The sequence below is a fragment of the Lepidochelys kempii genome, chromosome 10, assembly GCF_965140285.1.
Source record: "Lepidochelys kempii isolate rLepKem1 chromosome 10, rLepKem1.hap1, whole genome shotgun sequence".
In the NCBI taxonomy this organism is placed as follows: domain Eukaryota; kingdom Metazoa; phylum Chordata; order Testudines; family Cheloniidae; genus Lepidochelys; species Lepidochelys kempii.
Window position 1 is genome coordinate 46,734,597 of NC_136389.1, and position 15,860 is coordinate 46,750,456.

Consider the following 15,860-nt stretch of genomic DNA (forward strand, 5'->3'; position numbering starts at 1 on the left):
AAGAGGACTGAAAAAATGCCACCATGGCTAAATAACAGCATGAAAGAGATGGTTAGAGGCAAAAAGCCATGCTTTACAAATTGGAATGTGACATTCCTTATGTAAATATGGTTATGATATGAATGACATAACTGAGATATACTTCATGCAAGATGGCTCATGTAAGGTATCCTTGGAAAGGTTATGATTTACTGAATGTGATTATCCAATTATCCAGCCTGTATCATTTCTGTATCTGAACTTAGGAATATTAACTACATATCAGTATTTCAAATGTGTTACTTTGGGTGTCAACCCCAACCAGCCCTTCAGGTACAACAATGGAAAGCCAGACTGGGCTAATGTGCCATTAGCAGAGACAATGGACTGTGAAAGAGCTTAGTCTTCCTGTGGACGCTGGAGACAGTCTACGAGCAATGGCTGCCACGGCCATTCAGAGACCAGGGTCCAAGTCACCTGGTACTGGATACCCCTCCTCCCCTTTTGGAATGCCAGTGGTTTTCCACTAGAAGACAAGGGGTTCCCACCTTACACAAGAGTTATATAAGGCAGGGGAGTGACATCATCGTGGTTCTTCTCTGCTTCCTCATCCAAAAAGACACTGAAAAAGACCTGGAAGCAAAAACTGAACTGAGGGGTGAAGGGTTGAACCCAAGGTGGAAGGGCATCTAGCTTGTGAATAATAATATCTGAGGTCTCAAGAGGGAGACCAGTGCAGCTGCCTTTCAGGACCTTCTGTAATCTGCCTGCAACAATATCTAGGGTGAGAAAACCTGGATTTGTGCTGGAAATGGCCCACCTGTTGATCACTTTAGATAAGCTATTACCAGCAGGACAGTGGGGTGGGAGGAGGTATTGTTTCATGATTTCTGTGTGTATATAAAGTCTGCTGCAGTTTCCACGGTAAACATCTGATGAAGTGAGCTGTAGCTCACGAAAGCTCATGCTCAAATAAATTGGTTAGTCTCTAAGGTGCCACAAGTACTCCTTTTCTTTTTGCGAATACAGACTAACACGGCTGTTCCTCTGAAACCTATTTATAACCAATTTCTTTAGTGAAACTAGCTTAGTTTGTGGGTTTGGTTTCATTTGCTTAGTAATCTGCTTTATTCTGTTTTCTACCCCTTTTACCACTTAACATCTGCCTTTTATAGTTAATAAAATTTGTTTTGTTTATAATATAACCCAGTTTCTTTAATTTCTAACTGGGGGAGGGGGAGGAGGGGAAAAATTGTGCATACCCTTCCTTCACATTGAGGGAGGAGGCAGATTTCATAATATACCTTTGGGTCTGCACTCCAAGGGAGGTGGACACTTAGTAAGTCCCTTAAGCTGAGTCTTCCCGGAGCTGATCTGCAGCTGGGTTGCGTGTGTGTTAGAGGAGGCTTTAATAGCCTGGCTCAGCAAGACAGGTTAAAGGGGGTCCATGCTGGAAGAACAGGTAGACTCAGTGCTATCTCAGCACATCAGATGGCTTCCTAAGGGGCATAACCTGTCACATGGAAGTCAAATCCTACTGAGGAAAATAGGAAGGAACATAAACTGGCAAGTATAATTAGGCAGGCCAAAAAAGAATTTGAAGAGCAACTAGCAAAAGACAAAAACTAACAGCAAAATTTTTTAAGTACGTCAGAAGCAGAAAGCCTGCCAAACCAATCATGGGGGCCAATGGACAATCGAGATGCTAAAGAAACCCAAGGCCATTGCAGGGAAGCTAAATGGATTCTTCGCATTGGTCTTCACTGCAGAGGATATGAGGGAGATTCCTACACCTGAGCCATTCTATTTAGGTGACAAATCTGAGGAACTGTCCCAGATTGAGGTGTCATTAGAGGAGGTTTTGGAACAAATTGGTAAATTAAACAGTGATAAGTCACCAGGACCAGATGTTATTCACCCAAGAGTTTTGAAGTGAAATCGCCACTTCAGTCCACCAACAAACAATGGGGGTTCTTCCTGCCAATGTTGCTTCTCTGGATAGAGACAGAGTGAGTCACGGATGCTCTAGATCCAGAGCCTGTCGCAGCTGCAGTTCCATCCGACCACTTTTGGCCATGCGGCTGAGCCACAAGCTTCCATTCTGATGTACGTGTGGCCAATTATTCAGAAGTGTTGTGCGCTGCTAAAGAGTGGCTGTGCTCCTCCCCAGGCACGGCTGCATTGCAGCAATGATAGCTGCGAGTAGAATGATTCCTTACTGTTCTCTGTAAAGGGCTTTAGGATTGTCTGGCAGGGAAAACACTAGAGAAATGTAAGATATTGTTTATAATCATAGTTAATTGTCAGTCTTCTTTTTGTTGTGTTTTGCCACATCACGGACAGAACATGTTTGCATGTAAATATTCCTGCACTGACAGAAAACTCATTTCCTGCACTAATGCGGATGTCCCCATGCGCTCTGGGGCGGGTGAATCCCATGGTGAGCTGGGGGCCCTTTGTGAGGAGGGTAGGAGCTGCATGGCTCAGAATGGACAGCATGGGAGGTATTCCCATCTGCGGGGCCCTGCTCACTTTCCTGCTGTGTTCCTAGGCTCTGGCTATTGTTGCTTGGTTCACAGGACAGGAAGGAGGGAAAGGGTTTGTTTTAAACAGATTATAATGAATGGACTGTCATGCAGTAAGTGACCGTGGGATGGCGCTGTAGCACCCAGGGGCCTCATCCACATGCATCCTCTGAATGCAGCATTGGTCCCTAGGGAGAGAACTGTCTGAAGTCGAAATGCTGGAACAAATATGACACTGCACACAAGGGGCAGGGGTGACTGCACAGTGCTGATACTGCTGGAGATCCAGTGAGCGTTGCGGGTCTGGGATGACAGCACAGAGCTTATACCGCAGAAGATCCAGTGAGCGCTGTGGGGCTGGGGTGACTGTGCAGTGGTGATACTGTAGGAGATCCAGTGTGTGCTGCACCTGGAGATGAAGATGAGAAGTGGAAATGAAGCACATCATGCTCGGGGGACCAGTGGAGGTGGCAAGGCAGGTCAGATACTGCTCTGCACAGCTCGCAGGGGACAATGGAGAATCAGGGAATCTGGAAGGATGGGGGCACAGTCCCTGAGGTGGGAGGCGATGGGGTTTGATCTTCTAGAGAGGGAGGACAAGTCGTATTCATGGTGTGGGAAGATGAGGCAGGTTTGGGTCAGGGTGGGGTTTCAAACTGATGTTGGGGCTATCTGGGCTCAGGATTGTGTGGCCCTTTGGCCCTGGGACTGGTCACTTTATGTTGGGCTCTTCAGAGGCATCTGGTCATGGGACAAAAGGGGCCATGGTCCTGACAGTGCTGAGCGTGGGCTTCTGACTGAAGGAAGGCTCTGCAGGAAATGGGACTCTGAGCACAGAGCCCTGGCCTGTGCTCAGCCCTGGAACGAGCCAATGCAGCATCGTGTGTGGACAGGTGTGACCCCTGTTTCCAGCCTCTGCCTGGGACGATGGAAGATCCCAGTGTCAGGTGTCTGAGGAGGGGGGACTGCGCGCCAAGTCTGGGGGCACTGGCTGGCACTGCCAGCCCAGGGTGGATACAGGCTGAAGAACCAGAGTTGGAATAGACCCATCAGCTCCCACCCTGGGTCCTGGGCAGGCCTGGTCCTTACAGTGTGTCACTGCAGGTCTCCTGTGCTGGGGACCTGGGTGGGGGCTTCAACCCTTTCCTGGGCGGCAGGGTGGTGGTGGTGGTGGTGATTCCACAGCCCAGCCCAGTTCATTGTCAGGGCTTGGCTTCAGCCTGGCTAGGCTAGAGTTTGGCGGAGGGGTGTAGTTGAGTTGCCTAACACCATTTTCAGTGCCAGTCTGGATGCGCCACAGATATTGGATTCTGCTCTGGGCTCAGCCACACCCACTGAGGCTATAGCCCAAGAGGGTGTGGCTGCTGCTCAGGCCCCATGTGCAGGGGCTAAGCGGATGAATCCGCCTTCCCATCCAGGGCTGCTCCAACTCGCTTCTTGGCTGTGCCTGCCCCTGTGGTCCTTAGGGCCCAGGGCCTGGGCCCTGCCCTCCACCCTGTAGCCCCCCCCTCTCCCCCCCAGTTCTGTCTCTTGGCAAAGGCCTCTGTGGCGGGGGAGTTCCCAGTGGGCCTGTTGCTCCATGCAGCAGTTTGCCGACAGACCTTGGCAGGGGGGATCCTGTCTTGTGTGCGCTGGGTGGCGGGTTCTGCCAGCCTGTGAGGAGAGGGAGATGGGGGGTCTGCAGCCTGCAGTGTCTGGAGCAGAACCGCATGTCTGCAGCCCCTCATTCAGCTCGGGGTTTCCCTGCCCCAACCCAGGCTGCATGTGCCAAGGCACGGATTCCTCTGTCTGCTCTGTGCAGCGTCCCTCCCATCAGGTGCAGTGTTCAGCGGAGCTCTGCGAGAGCCTCGCCTGTAGGAGAGCGGAGGGGACAGCCAGGGCTTTCAGCCCCAGCCAGGAATAATGCTGGGGCTCAGGCTCCTGTCCCCTTCCTCACACTAACATAGCATCTCCCCTGTCTCTGCATCCAGGAGCGAGGCTTGTGGCCCCCACGCCCTCAGCTCTGCCTGGGCTTGGCAGCTATTGGTTTTGTTGTGCAAGCGACAAGCGGTGGCTGGCCGTGTTCCACAGCTGCCTGAGGGGCTAGTGCGGTGGAGCCTGCTCTGAGTAGCAGGTGATGCCTGAGCTGGCCAGAGCCCAGGGCAGAATCCGGCCTCACAGCACACTGGCTTGTCTGAGTTTAAGAATCCCAAGCCTTGGGGCTTCCATTACTTGCCTAGAGCAGTTTGTCTGCAGCCTCCTGGCACAGAGCGCCCCTTGCTAATTAGTCTAAAGGTTCCCAGCTTCAGATCCATCCCATTAGTCCCAGTTAACCCCCTTGTAATTACCCTATCTCTTGGCTGTTTTTGCCCTTCAGGTACTGCTAGCAGTGCTCTTTGGCCAGGCTCTGTCTATCTGGTTCTTTGGCTCTGTCCCTGTAATTTGGCTCCTGGGTGTCTCGCCATCTCTTCTGTTGCTGATAAAACTCTCGGACTGTCTTTGTGAATACCTCCCCTTGTGGGCTCTCTGGTCTGTGTTATCCAGAACTCAGGGTCTGGGAGCTCCCACATCTCCCACCTTCTTGCTGCCCAGGGACGCAAATAAAAACACATTCATGGGCTCTGCTGCCTTTGTCATGAGGCCTATTCATACCTACTTGTCCCAAAATGGTGCAAATGCTGGGATATTCATAGCTGATCTGGAGGGAGCCCTAGAAAATACCCAGTGAGAACATTGTTGACCTGCCACCTCTCCTAACCGGTGTTTACAGTATTCTTGTTTTGGAGCTGCCTGTCCCACAGTGTGTGCAAGAGGAGTGTGCTCTGTGTCAGTTGTGGGGCAGCAGCAAGGTGCGTTTGCATATGATAAGTTGCACATAATAACTCTGGGTAGTCCCTGGGAAGCAACTTGCCCAGCTCCTGGTGCTGCAGCCCCCCATGGTAGGTCAGTCAGTAACCCAGCCTTGTGCACCCCCAGGCAGGTAAGCGCTGTAGCGAGTGTGCTCGGGAAAGCCCAGTGCTGGTGCTGTATGATTGACAGTTATATCATTAGTGAGCATCTGATTAATAAAAGTGCCTTAATCTGTTTGGACTCCCAAGTCCGAATGCTGAGGGACAAAGACTGGATGGTTCCCATGGGTGGGGCCTCTGGCTGGCATCTGGGAATGCAGTCTGGCTACAAGGTGTCCTGATCTGCCCTGCCGCTTGGTTCATGGAGCCAGCCCGGCTCCTGGCTCAGAGCCAGAGACAGGTGGGAGCGCCCCATTTGCCCAGATCAGTGGGTGATAGGCGTATTCTGCCCACAAATGTACCTGTGTTCTCAACAGTTCCTGATCTGTGACCTGTTAGCTCCCTGATGCGCTGAGCACTTTGCTGGCCATTCTCCAGGCCATGCATCCCTGCCCAGGCCCCCTACCACCTTTCATTCACCAGCTCACTCCTTGCTGGGCAGAGGTTCAGTCTGCTCCAAGTAGGGCTTAGGGACACTCTGGGCATTTGGCCAGTGACTTCCTTGGGGCCAGGATCGTGGCTAGTGGTGTGAGCCAGGGCCTCTTTCAAGCACGGCTCCCCACATCACTGGCACAGGGGCGGCAGAGCCAGTGGGAGCGACCCAAGCCCTTGGGTAGAAGCTCGCTGGATTTGCAGGGATGGAGAGAGACATACACATTAATGTTCATGAGACAGGATGTTCCAAGGCTTTTCCTCTGTCCCCATCCCCCTGTGGGCACTGAGATACTGCAGGGAGGAGGTTCACTCTGCTGGATACTGACCATTTAGAGGCCAGCCCCTATCCCTCCCCCTTCCCAGGGGCCCTCCCCCGGCAGCTAGCTGCCTGATCCCATGTACCGTCAGCAGGGCTGGTATGAACCACTGCTGGCAGCATCTCTCATCCTACACTGCACATACTGCCCCACCCTGCTCGGTTCCCATGGCGGTCAGGAGACCCTGTGGGCTTGAGGGGGAGGGGCAGGTTGCGATCTTCAACAGGGAAATGCCAGGCAGCTGGAATGGAGCAGGAGAGGGCAGCTGCCTAGCTGCCCGGAACTGACTTGGACATTTCAGCAGCTTGCTGACCAGTGGCCTATGAGTGTATTCTGTGACCTGTGCAGGCGTAGAGAGTTTACCCAGCCTGAGGGTAAACCCCACCTGGCCTCTCCTTGGGGAGTGTCCATGCTAGGTAGAGTGGAGCAGGCTGTTGCAGAGTCCTGGTCTCTAACCCTTCTTGTCTTCTCCCTGCTGGCAGGTGATTGTCCTCGAGGACTATGCGGATCCCTTCGATGCCAAGCAAGCAGCCAGCTGCCAGCCAGGGCAGGAGAAGGTGGCAGAAAACGATGGGTACATGGAGCCCTATGAGGCCCAGAAGATGATGGCCGGTAAGGGCAGTGTTTTGTAACACTGGAGCAGTGCTGCTGAGCTTTGCTGGCTGCAGGCTGTCCCCGCTGACCTCTCTTCACGCAGCCTGGGACAAGGGCCTGTGCTGGGCTGTAGGGGAGAAGGGTCCTTGGCATTGCATAGACTTTGGCCCTCGCTGCAGGGACGTAGGCCTGGCTGTGCAGCGAGGGCTGCACTGGTCTAGCGCACGGCTTTCCTATCATGGCTATATCTAGCCTGATGGGCAGAGCCCGTGCTGCCAGGCATGCCCTGCTCAGCTACTCTGCACAGGGACTGCTGTGTCCATGCAGTGCGGTGCTGGTTTGGTAGGGGCACAGGGCACTCGGAGTGGGGGGGGGGGGGCGCGCAGGAGGCTGCTTCCAGGCTGTGCGTTCTGGGTGGTTTTCACACGTTCGGGGGTGCTTGCCGGCGCTGTCTGGGACTCTGAGACAAACTCCCATTGTTCCTCCTGCTGCATCCCATCATTCTTCTGGTTCCCAGCAGCCCAGGCCATGTTCAAACAGCTGCAAGCAGCACACAGGAGTCTCTGCTGGGCACTGGGATGCTGACTCCTGCCAATCTGTAGCTGGGTGGCATAGGGTGAGATTGTCGATCACCATGACGGTGCCACCCCAGGCAGCTACCCCCAGGGGAGACACATGCACCCAGGCAGATGCTCCTTGATGTATTCCTAGACCAGCTGCAGTTGGTGGAGCAATGTTTCTTGGCCTGGGTGACAAGTAGGGGCGGGCTTGGCAGGCTCATGGGGCAGAGCTGGGATGAGCAGCAGGGGCGGGGCGGGCTCATGGGGGCAGAGCTGGGATGAGCAGCAGGAGCGGGGCGGGCTCATGGGGGCAGAGCTGGGATGAGCAGCAGGGGCGGGGCGGGGAGGGCTCATGGGGGCAGAGCTGGGATGAGCAGCAGGGGCAGGGTGGGGGGGCTCATGGGGCAGAGCTGGGATGAGCAGCAGGGGCTGCAGAAGGCCACTGCCCTGCACGGCTGTGCTGTGCAGTGTCCCTTGCCCCGCCCCACCCCACCCCACCCCGCCTCGGAGCTGCAGCTCCAGGCATCAACACAAGGGTCCTCCTCTGTGAGGGGCTGCGCATGGCTGTTACCGTGATGAAGCCCCAGCTCCCAGTTGCTCCTGGTCAGTAGCCAATTGCTTTGATGTTGGTAAAACAGGTATCGGGGCTGCTGGCGGGGAGCATGGGCTGCTGCCCAAGCAATGCACAGGAGGGTGGCAGCTGTGAGCTCTTGGGGTTCCCAACATGTGTAGGGGAGTGACACAGACCTGCCCAGGCGGGTATATTACCCCCGGATCTAGCTGTGTTTTCAGTGTGTGACTGAAGGGGCTGGATGGGGTCTCTGCTGAAAGCTACAACAATTTTAGAGGTATGTAACGTAGAATATCTCCCCAGTCGACCTCGGGTTGAAGGACAATGGTCCGTCACTGTGTCAGAGGAGACAAAGAGCACAAGGCGGTATCCATTGAGGTGACTGTGGCAGCGAGGGCCATCTCAGGAACGGTGGCTCCCAGCCTCCTCGCCGGACAAGCGCTGTTTAGAACCGGTTGGGGTGAGAAATCCCGGAGTATACAGGAAAGGAACTTGTTAATAAGAGGAGGCGCTAGTGTGTGTCTTACATTTTTCTTTTACTTGGAACCTGATTTGTCCAGATCTTTTCCTCGCCTTTATTTTGAATCTGCACTTGGAGCTCTCTTAAGCAAATGTCACTAGAGACATGTCTGAGTCCCTCATGCTGAGGAGACGTTGAACTGAGCTGAAGTTGGTGAAGTGGGGTGCACTGCTTCTGCGGAGACAGCGGGTCGGTGTACCTTGCGGGCGTCCAGAAGAAGGGGGACTGGCCACGCGAGTGTAACAGAGCGAGAGCAGGTGTATATTGCTAGCCTGCAGACAGAAAGAGTCGGGGTTAGCAGAGCCTGGAGAGAAGTGCCTGTGTTGACCACAGCCAATGGCTGGGGAGAGTTTCCTTGTGGGGGGCACAGACGGGCTCCCTCCTGCTATGAGCAGATGGTAGCAGTTCACCTCAGATCTGAAGTAACCCTGACAAGTGTCACACGGGGCCATTGCTGGGACCCAGATGCATGTTATTTTCTCCCCCTCCAGGCTTTGGAGTTCATTTACAGAAAGGGGTGTTGCTCCATGTCCTACCAGGCGTGGCAGGTTGCCTGGGCAGGGTCATTAACATGCATTTGGCCCCTGATGCCAGGAGCTCAAAAACTCACCTGCTTCATGCCATGAGAAAGGGCAGTGGACGTTCCCGTGGACATTAATGGTGTCGTGGTTCCAGCTGTGGTCGCTTCCACCGGATAGGGCCCCTCGTGTGGCCAGGAGAAGGCGCTGTGAAGGGACCTGCAGAGCTGCAGAATTGCTGGCGAGGGAGAGGTATCTGAAAGGAAAGTGAAGGTGTCTCGTCACAGCTGGAGACCTCCAAGAGTTCTGCCCTGTGTGACTGGCACTGGGTGTGTCCCACCCGATGCTGCCCCGCTGGCAGTGGCAGCATCTCCTTTGGACTGGCGAGGGACGGGTGCTCAGCAGAGACTGAAGGACGAGGTGCAGCAGGAGGAATAATGGCAGTTTGACCCTGAGTCCCACAGTCACGGGCCACTGCTGGCTGGGGTTGGAGGTGGATGGACCCTCCTGCTCCTTCTGAACAGCCAGAAGAGGGGCCACCAGACCCCCAGGAACAAGGTTCAGGGAGGCTTATAGTTTGAGAGCAGGGTTCAGGAGAGGCCAGTGGGTGTGAGACCCCTTATGGACAGTGCTCATCACATGCTGGGCCTGCGCACCAGAGTATATTCCAGCCCTCCTCACTGCACTGCAGTCAGGTGGCTTCCTGGCCCCCCCCAGATTGGGAACAGTTGAGCTGCTCCTGGGAGGGGAAATTGTTTTGTACTAGTGCTGGCGAGATGCAGCGGGGGTGCAAGGATGGGACCTAGAGGGGGAATTCTCTTCTTGGCAAGCGCCCCAGCATATGTTCCTCCAGGGAAGCGCCGTCTGCTCGCGTTCTCTGTTTCCAAAGCGTTGGCCCTAGCTTTTCAGGAAATGGGACCGCATGCCAACACAGGCAGTGACTAGGGCTCCTCGAGCGGTCTCGTTTGCACAGATCGCCCTTGAGGTTCAGGCAGAGCGGGCGCCTCTTGAGTGGGAACCAAGCGGACGCAGGCTGAAAGAGCAGCATCGTCGGCTATTTCACTGGGTCAGATCCAAGCTGTGCAGAGAACCAGCGCTCTCCTGGTGCTCCCGTGATGCCTCCTGCACCGTTGGCGTGACCGATGCTCTGGCAAAAAGGAAGAAGAGAATTTGCTCTCTCCTGCCCTCCCAGCCAGCTCTGTTCAGCCAATGGCTGGGAGCGTGCCACCTTCAGAGCAGCAACATGCCACAACATGGGGGTGTTTGGGTTCTAATTGTCCTTGCAGCGTTGGATGGGGGGCACTGTCTGCCCTGTGTGGTTGTGGGAGTGACCAGGGGCACCTGGTACCCACTGCGCTTTGTAGCAGCTGGCTTGTTTTGGGGGCTGGGGCCAGATCAGAGAGCCCCGTGTCCTCCAGCAAACGGGTCTGTCTGGGTCACTTCCAATGTCCTTTCTGGCACGTCCCTGTTCACCCCTGCCTGGCCCTCCACCTTGGTCCCCCGTCCATCTGTCGCTCGTGCCTGTCTGGTCCCATGAGCCCTTTCCTCTAGTCTTCTGCCCTCTTTGCCATCTTCTGGGATTGTTCACTGCTTCGCTGCCTTCCCCACTCCGGGAACTGGCCAATAGGAGTGCGGAGCCGGTGCTCAGGGCAGGGACAGCCTCGTGGCTCCCACACCTATGAGCCGGACCTGCTGGACCCTTCCAGGGTGCAGCACAGAGCCGAAGCTGGAGGTTGGGACTGGCCTGCCTTCGCACCATAGCAGCACCAAACGGACTTTTAACAGCCCAGTTGGAGGTCCTCACCAGAGCTTCCCAGGTCCCTTTTGGACCAGGTGTTCCCAATGTCACAGTCAGCAGTGACACTCAGCCAGTGTTGTAAAACAGAAGGTTTATTAGTTGATGGGAACACAGCGTAGAACAGATCTTTTTAGCACAGAAATCAGACTGACCAGTTTCCACCAGCCCAGCCTCAGTCATGCCCCGCTGCCCCGCCTTCATCCTTTGTCTCTTTCCAGGGCAGCCAGGTGTCACGGAGTGTGGGGGAGTCCAGGCCCTGCACCCCTCTTCCCGGGATCCACTGAGACTCTCAGCCAGCCAGTAAAACAGAGGGTTTATTGGACAACAGGAACACAGTCCACAACAGAGCTTGTGGGTACAACCAGGACCCCTCAATCACGTCCTTCTGGGGGAGCAGGGAGCTTAGACCCCAGCCCTGGGGTTCCCTGTGTTCCTCTCCCCAGCCCCAAACTGAAACTAAACCCACCCAGCAGGTTCCCTGCTGCAGCCTCTGTTCACATTCCTGGGCAGAGGTGTTACCTCCCCCTCCCCCTCCTGGCTCAGGTGACAGGCTCTCAGGTCTCCCATCCCCAGGGCACATTCCCAGGTCAACACTCCCCCCTCCCTGCTGAGTCACATCGTCACATCTCTCCCCCCTTCGAGACTGAACTGAGCGGGGTCACGCTGACCAGTGACCTGGGGAAGTTCGGGGCCCCCTCTCCAGGACAGCGCATCCGCTATCAGGTTGGCACTTCCCTTCACGTGGACCACGTCCATGTCGTAATCCTGCAGGAGCAGGCTCCATCTCAGGAGTTTGGCGTTGGCTCCTTTCATCTGGTGCAGCCAGGTCAGGGGAGAGTGGTCGGTGTAGACGGTGAAGTGTCGCCCGAAGAGATAGGGCTCTAGTTTCTTGAGGGCCCACACCATGGCCAGGCACTCCTTCTCGATGGCCGCGTAGTGTTGCTCCCGGGGTAGCAACTTCTTGCTCAGGTACACGATGGGGTGTCTCTCCCCCTTTTCATCCTCCTGCATTAACACCGCCCCCAGTCCCGTGTCGGAGGTGTCGGTGAACACCACAAAGGGCTTGTCAAAGTCTGGCTTTGCCAGAACTGGGCCACTGACCAGAGCCTCCTTCAGCGCCCGGAAAGCCACCTGGCACTGCTCGGTCCAGACCACCTTGTCTGGCTTCCCCTTCTTGCATAGCTCAGTGATGGGGGTGGCTATGGCGCTAAAGTGGGGCACAAATCTTCGGTAGTATCCTGCCATCCCAATAAAGGCTTGGACCTGCTTTTTGGTGTGGGGAGCGGGCCAGTCTCTGATCACCTCCACCTTGGCTGGTTCCGGCTTTAGGCGGCCGCTCCCCACCCGATGGCCCAGGTAAGATACTTCCGCCATCCCCACCTTGCACTTCTCCGCTTTTACAGTCAGCCCAGCCCCCTGGAGTCGGTCCAGCACTTGTCTAACCTGAGACACGTGGTCCTCCCAGGTCTGGCTAAAGACACAGATGTCATCAATATACGCCACGGCAAAACTCTCCATCCCCCTCAGTAGCTGGTCCACCAGGCGCTGGAAGGTGGCCGGCACTCCCTTGAGGCCAAAAGGCAGGGTCAGGAACTCATAGAGCCCCAGAGGGGTGATAAAGGCCGATTTCAGTCGGGCATCTGCATCCAGCGGCACTTGCCAGTAGCCCTTTGTAAGGTCCATGGTGGTAAGGTACCGAGCTCCTCCCAGCTTGTCTAGGAGCTCGTCCGGCCTGGGCATGGGGTAGGCATCAGATACAGTGATGGCATTGAGCTTCCGATAGTCCACACAGAACCGGACCGACCCGTCCTTTTTGGGGACCAGCACCACCGGCGAGGCCCAAGGGCTGGCAGATGGCTGGATCACCCCCAAAGCCAGCATGTCCCGGACCTCTCTTTCCAGGTCCTGAGCAGTTTTCCCTGTGACTCGGAAGGGGGAGCATCTTATCGGCGGGTGCGACCCTGTCTGCACCCGGTGGACAGTCAGATTAGTGCGTCCAGGCTGGTTGGAAAACAGCTGTCGGTACGGATGCAGCACCTCCCTGACCTCAGCTTGCTGGGCAGGGGTTAGCTGATCCGAGAGGGGAATTGTTTCCAGCGGGGAACCAGCTCTGGTCCCAGGGAATAGATCTACTAAAGGGTCATCTCCCTGCTCTTCCCACTGTCCACACACGGCCAACACCACATTCCCCCTGGCATAATATGGCTTCATCATATTCACATGGTACACCCGGCGGTGGTGCGCCCGGTTCAACAGCTCCACCACATAGTTTACCTCATTGAGCTGCTTGACGACCTTGAAAGGGCCCTCCCAGGCGGCCTGTAGTTTGTTCTTTCTCACTGGGATGAGAACCATCACCGGATCCCCGGTGGCGTAGGCACGGGCCCGCGCCGTGCGGTCATACCAGACCTTCTGCTTCCTCTGGGCTCTGGCCAGATTCTCCCTGGCCAGGCCCATGAGTTCAGCCAGTCTCTCTCGGAAGATCAGGACATACTCCACCACTGACTCTCCATTGGGAGTGGCCTTCCCCTCCCACTCGTCTCTTATCAGGTCCAGGGGGCCCCTCACCCTCCTTCCATACAACAGTTCGAAAGGCGAAAATCCGGTAGACTCCTGGGGCACCTCCCTGTACGCGAACAGCAGGTGAGGTAAGTACTTGTCCCAATCCTGCGGGTGCTGGTCCATAAAGGTTTTCAGCATCATCTTTAGCGTCCCGTTAAACCTCTCCACCAGCCCGTTGGACTGTGGGTGATAAGCTGATGCCCAGTTGTGCCGGACCCCACATTTCTCCCACAAGCACCGGAGCAGGGCCGACATGAAGTTGGAGCCTTGGTCTGTCAAGACTTCCTTGGGGAACCCCACTCGGCTGAAAATGGTCAGGAGTGCATCGGCCACGGTGTCTGCTTCAATGGAAGCTAAGGGCACTGCCTCGGGGTAGCGGGTGGCAAAATCTACCACGACCAGAATGTATTTCTTCCCCGACCGGGTCGTCCTGCTGAGAGGCCCCACGATGTCCATGGCCACCTTCTGGAAAGGCTCCTCTATGATGGGCAAAGGTCTCAAAGCCGCTTTCCCCTTGTCCCGGGCCTTCCCCACCCTCTGACAGGGGTCACAGGATCGGCAATACTGCCGGACCGTGGTAAAGACCCCGGGCCAGTAAAAGTTCTGTAGCAACCTCTGCCGGGTGCGCCGGATTCCCTGGTGCCCTGCGAGGGGGATGTCATGGGCCAGGTACAGGAGCTTGCGGCGATACTTCTGGGGGACCACCAGCTGCCTCCTGATCCCACAGGACTCTACTTCCCTTGTGGGAGCCCATTCTCGGTACAGGAACCCCTTCTCCCACAGGAACCTCTCCTGACAGCCTCTCCTCATGGTCCGTACCACACTGAGGTCAGCCAGATCCCTGAGCTTCCGCAAGGAGGGATCTTTCCTCAACTCGGCCTGGAACTCAGCGGCTGGGGAAGGGATGGGGACCGTTTCCCCCTCAGTGGCCAGGTCTGAGGCCTCAGCCTCTCTGAGCCGTGCCCCTCGGCGCTCCCTCCCCACCAGGGTAGGATCCTGCGCCTCCGGTGTGGTACCCTCCCCGAGGTCAGGGAGCAGTGCCCCTCGCCGGCTCTGGCTACGCGTCACAACCAGGGCGGTCTGGGGCTTGCTTGGCCAGTCCTCTAGGTCTCCCCCCATCAAAACCTCAGTGGGCAAATGGTGGTATACCCCCACATCCTTGGGGCCCTCCTTGGACCCCCATTTCAGGTGTACCCTTGCCACGGGCACCTTAAATGGGGTCCCACCCACCCCTGTCAGGGTCAGGTAGGTGTTGGGCACCACCCGATCTGGGGCCACCACCTCAGGCCGGGCCAGCGTCACCTCCGCGCCCGTATCCCAGTATCCATTGACCTTCCTCCCATCCACCTCCAGGGGAACAAGGCACTCTCTCCGGAGGGACAGTCCCGCGCCCACCCTGTAAACCGAGCACCCTGAGTCCAGAGCCTCCAGCCCTCTGGCGGAGTTGGCCTGGGGTACTCTTCCCTCCTGAGCAGGTGGTAAACTGGCAGCCCCCCTTTTCTGGGTCATCTGCCCCTCGTCCAGCTGGGTCCCTACCCAGTTAACCCTGGGTAGGTTGGGTCTGCTCAGTCTGTCCCTGAGCCTGGGGCACTGGGACCATACGTGGCCTCTCTGGCCACAGTGATAGCAGCTCAGGTCACGTTGGTCCCCTCGAGCAGGTCGGAGGGGCCCGACGCCAGGCGTTCCCCGTGGGAGGGGGTTCTCCCTATTTCCCCGCTGGGAGGCCCCCTGGTGACTCTCTCTCTGCATCGGGGGGGGCCTGTTCTTTTGGGGCTCCTCCCGGCTACCCCCTGACCGACTGTTCACAAACTCGTCGGCCAGCTGCCCTGCATGCTGGGGGTTCTCTAGCTTTTTGTCCACCAACCACAGCCTCAGGTCGGAAGGGCACTGTTCATACAGTTGCTCCAGTACGATTAGGTCAAGCAGGTCCTCTTTAGCTCGGGCCCCAGCTGTCCACTTGCGGGCATACCCCTGCATCCGGTTGACCAGTTGTAGGTAGGTGACCTCAGGCGTTTTACGCTGACTCCGGAACCTTCTCCGGTACATCTCGGGGGTCAGCCCAAACTCACGGAGCAGGGCCTGTTTGAACAGTTCATAGTCCCCTGCCTCCGGCCCTGTCATCCGGCTGTACACCTCCACGGCTTTGGGGTCCAGTAAGGGGGTGAGGAACTGGAGCCTGTCTGCAGGGTCAACCCTGTGCAGCTCACAGGCATTCTCAAAGGCCGTCAGGAAGCTATCTATGTCCTCCCCCTCCTTCCGCTGGGCCAGGAAGCACTTATCAAAGCTCCTTGCAGTCTTGGGTCCCCCCGCACTCACCACAGCCGGGGCCCCACTGCTCCTCAGCCTGGCCAGCTCCAGTTCATGCTGTCTCTGTTTCTCCTTCTCCTGACGCTCCCTCTCCTTCTCCTGACGCTCCCTCTCCTTCTCCTCCTGCTCATGTTGACGTTGTTTCTCCTTCTCCTCCTGCTCATGTTGACGTTGTTTCTCCTCATGT

The 15,860-nt window shown here is 56.4% G+C and overlaps 1 protein-coding gene across 3 annotated transcripts in view; it reads left to right on the top strand.

The window, feature by feature from the left end:
• The window catches only part of SHF (Src homology 2 domain containing F), a 73,709-nt gene that overhangs the window by 22,417 nt on the left and 35,432 nt on the right, over nucleotides 1–15,860 (top strand). For all 3 annotated transcript variants that reach the window (XM_073363257.2, XM_073363258.2, XM_073363256.2), the window contains exon 2: nucleotides 6,726–6,855. In XM_073363257.2, the coding sequence (XP_073219358.2) occupies nucleotides 6,726–6,855 (130 nt within the window). The remainder of the gene's footprint in view (nucleotides 1–6,725; nucleotides 6,856–15,860) is intronic.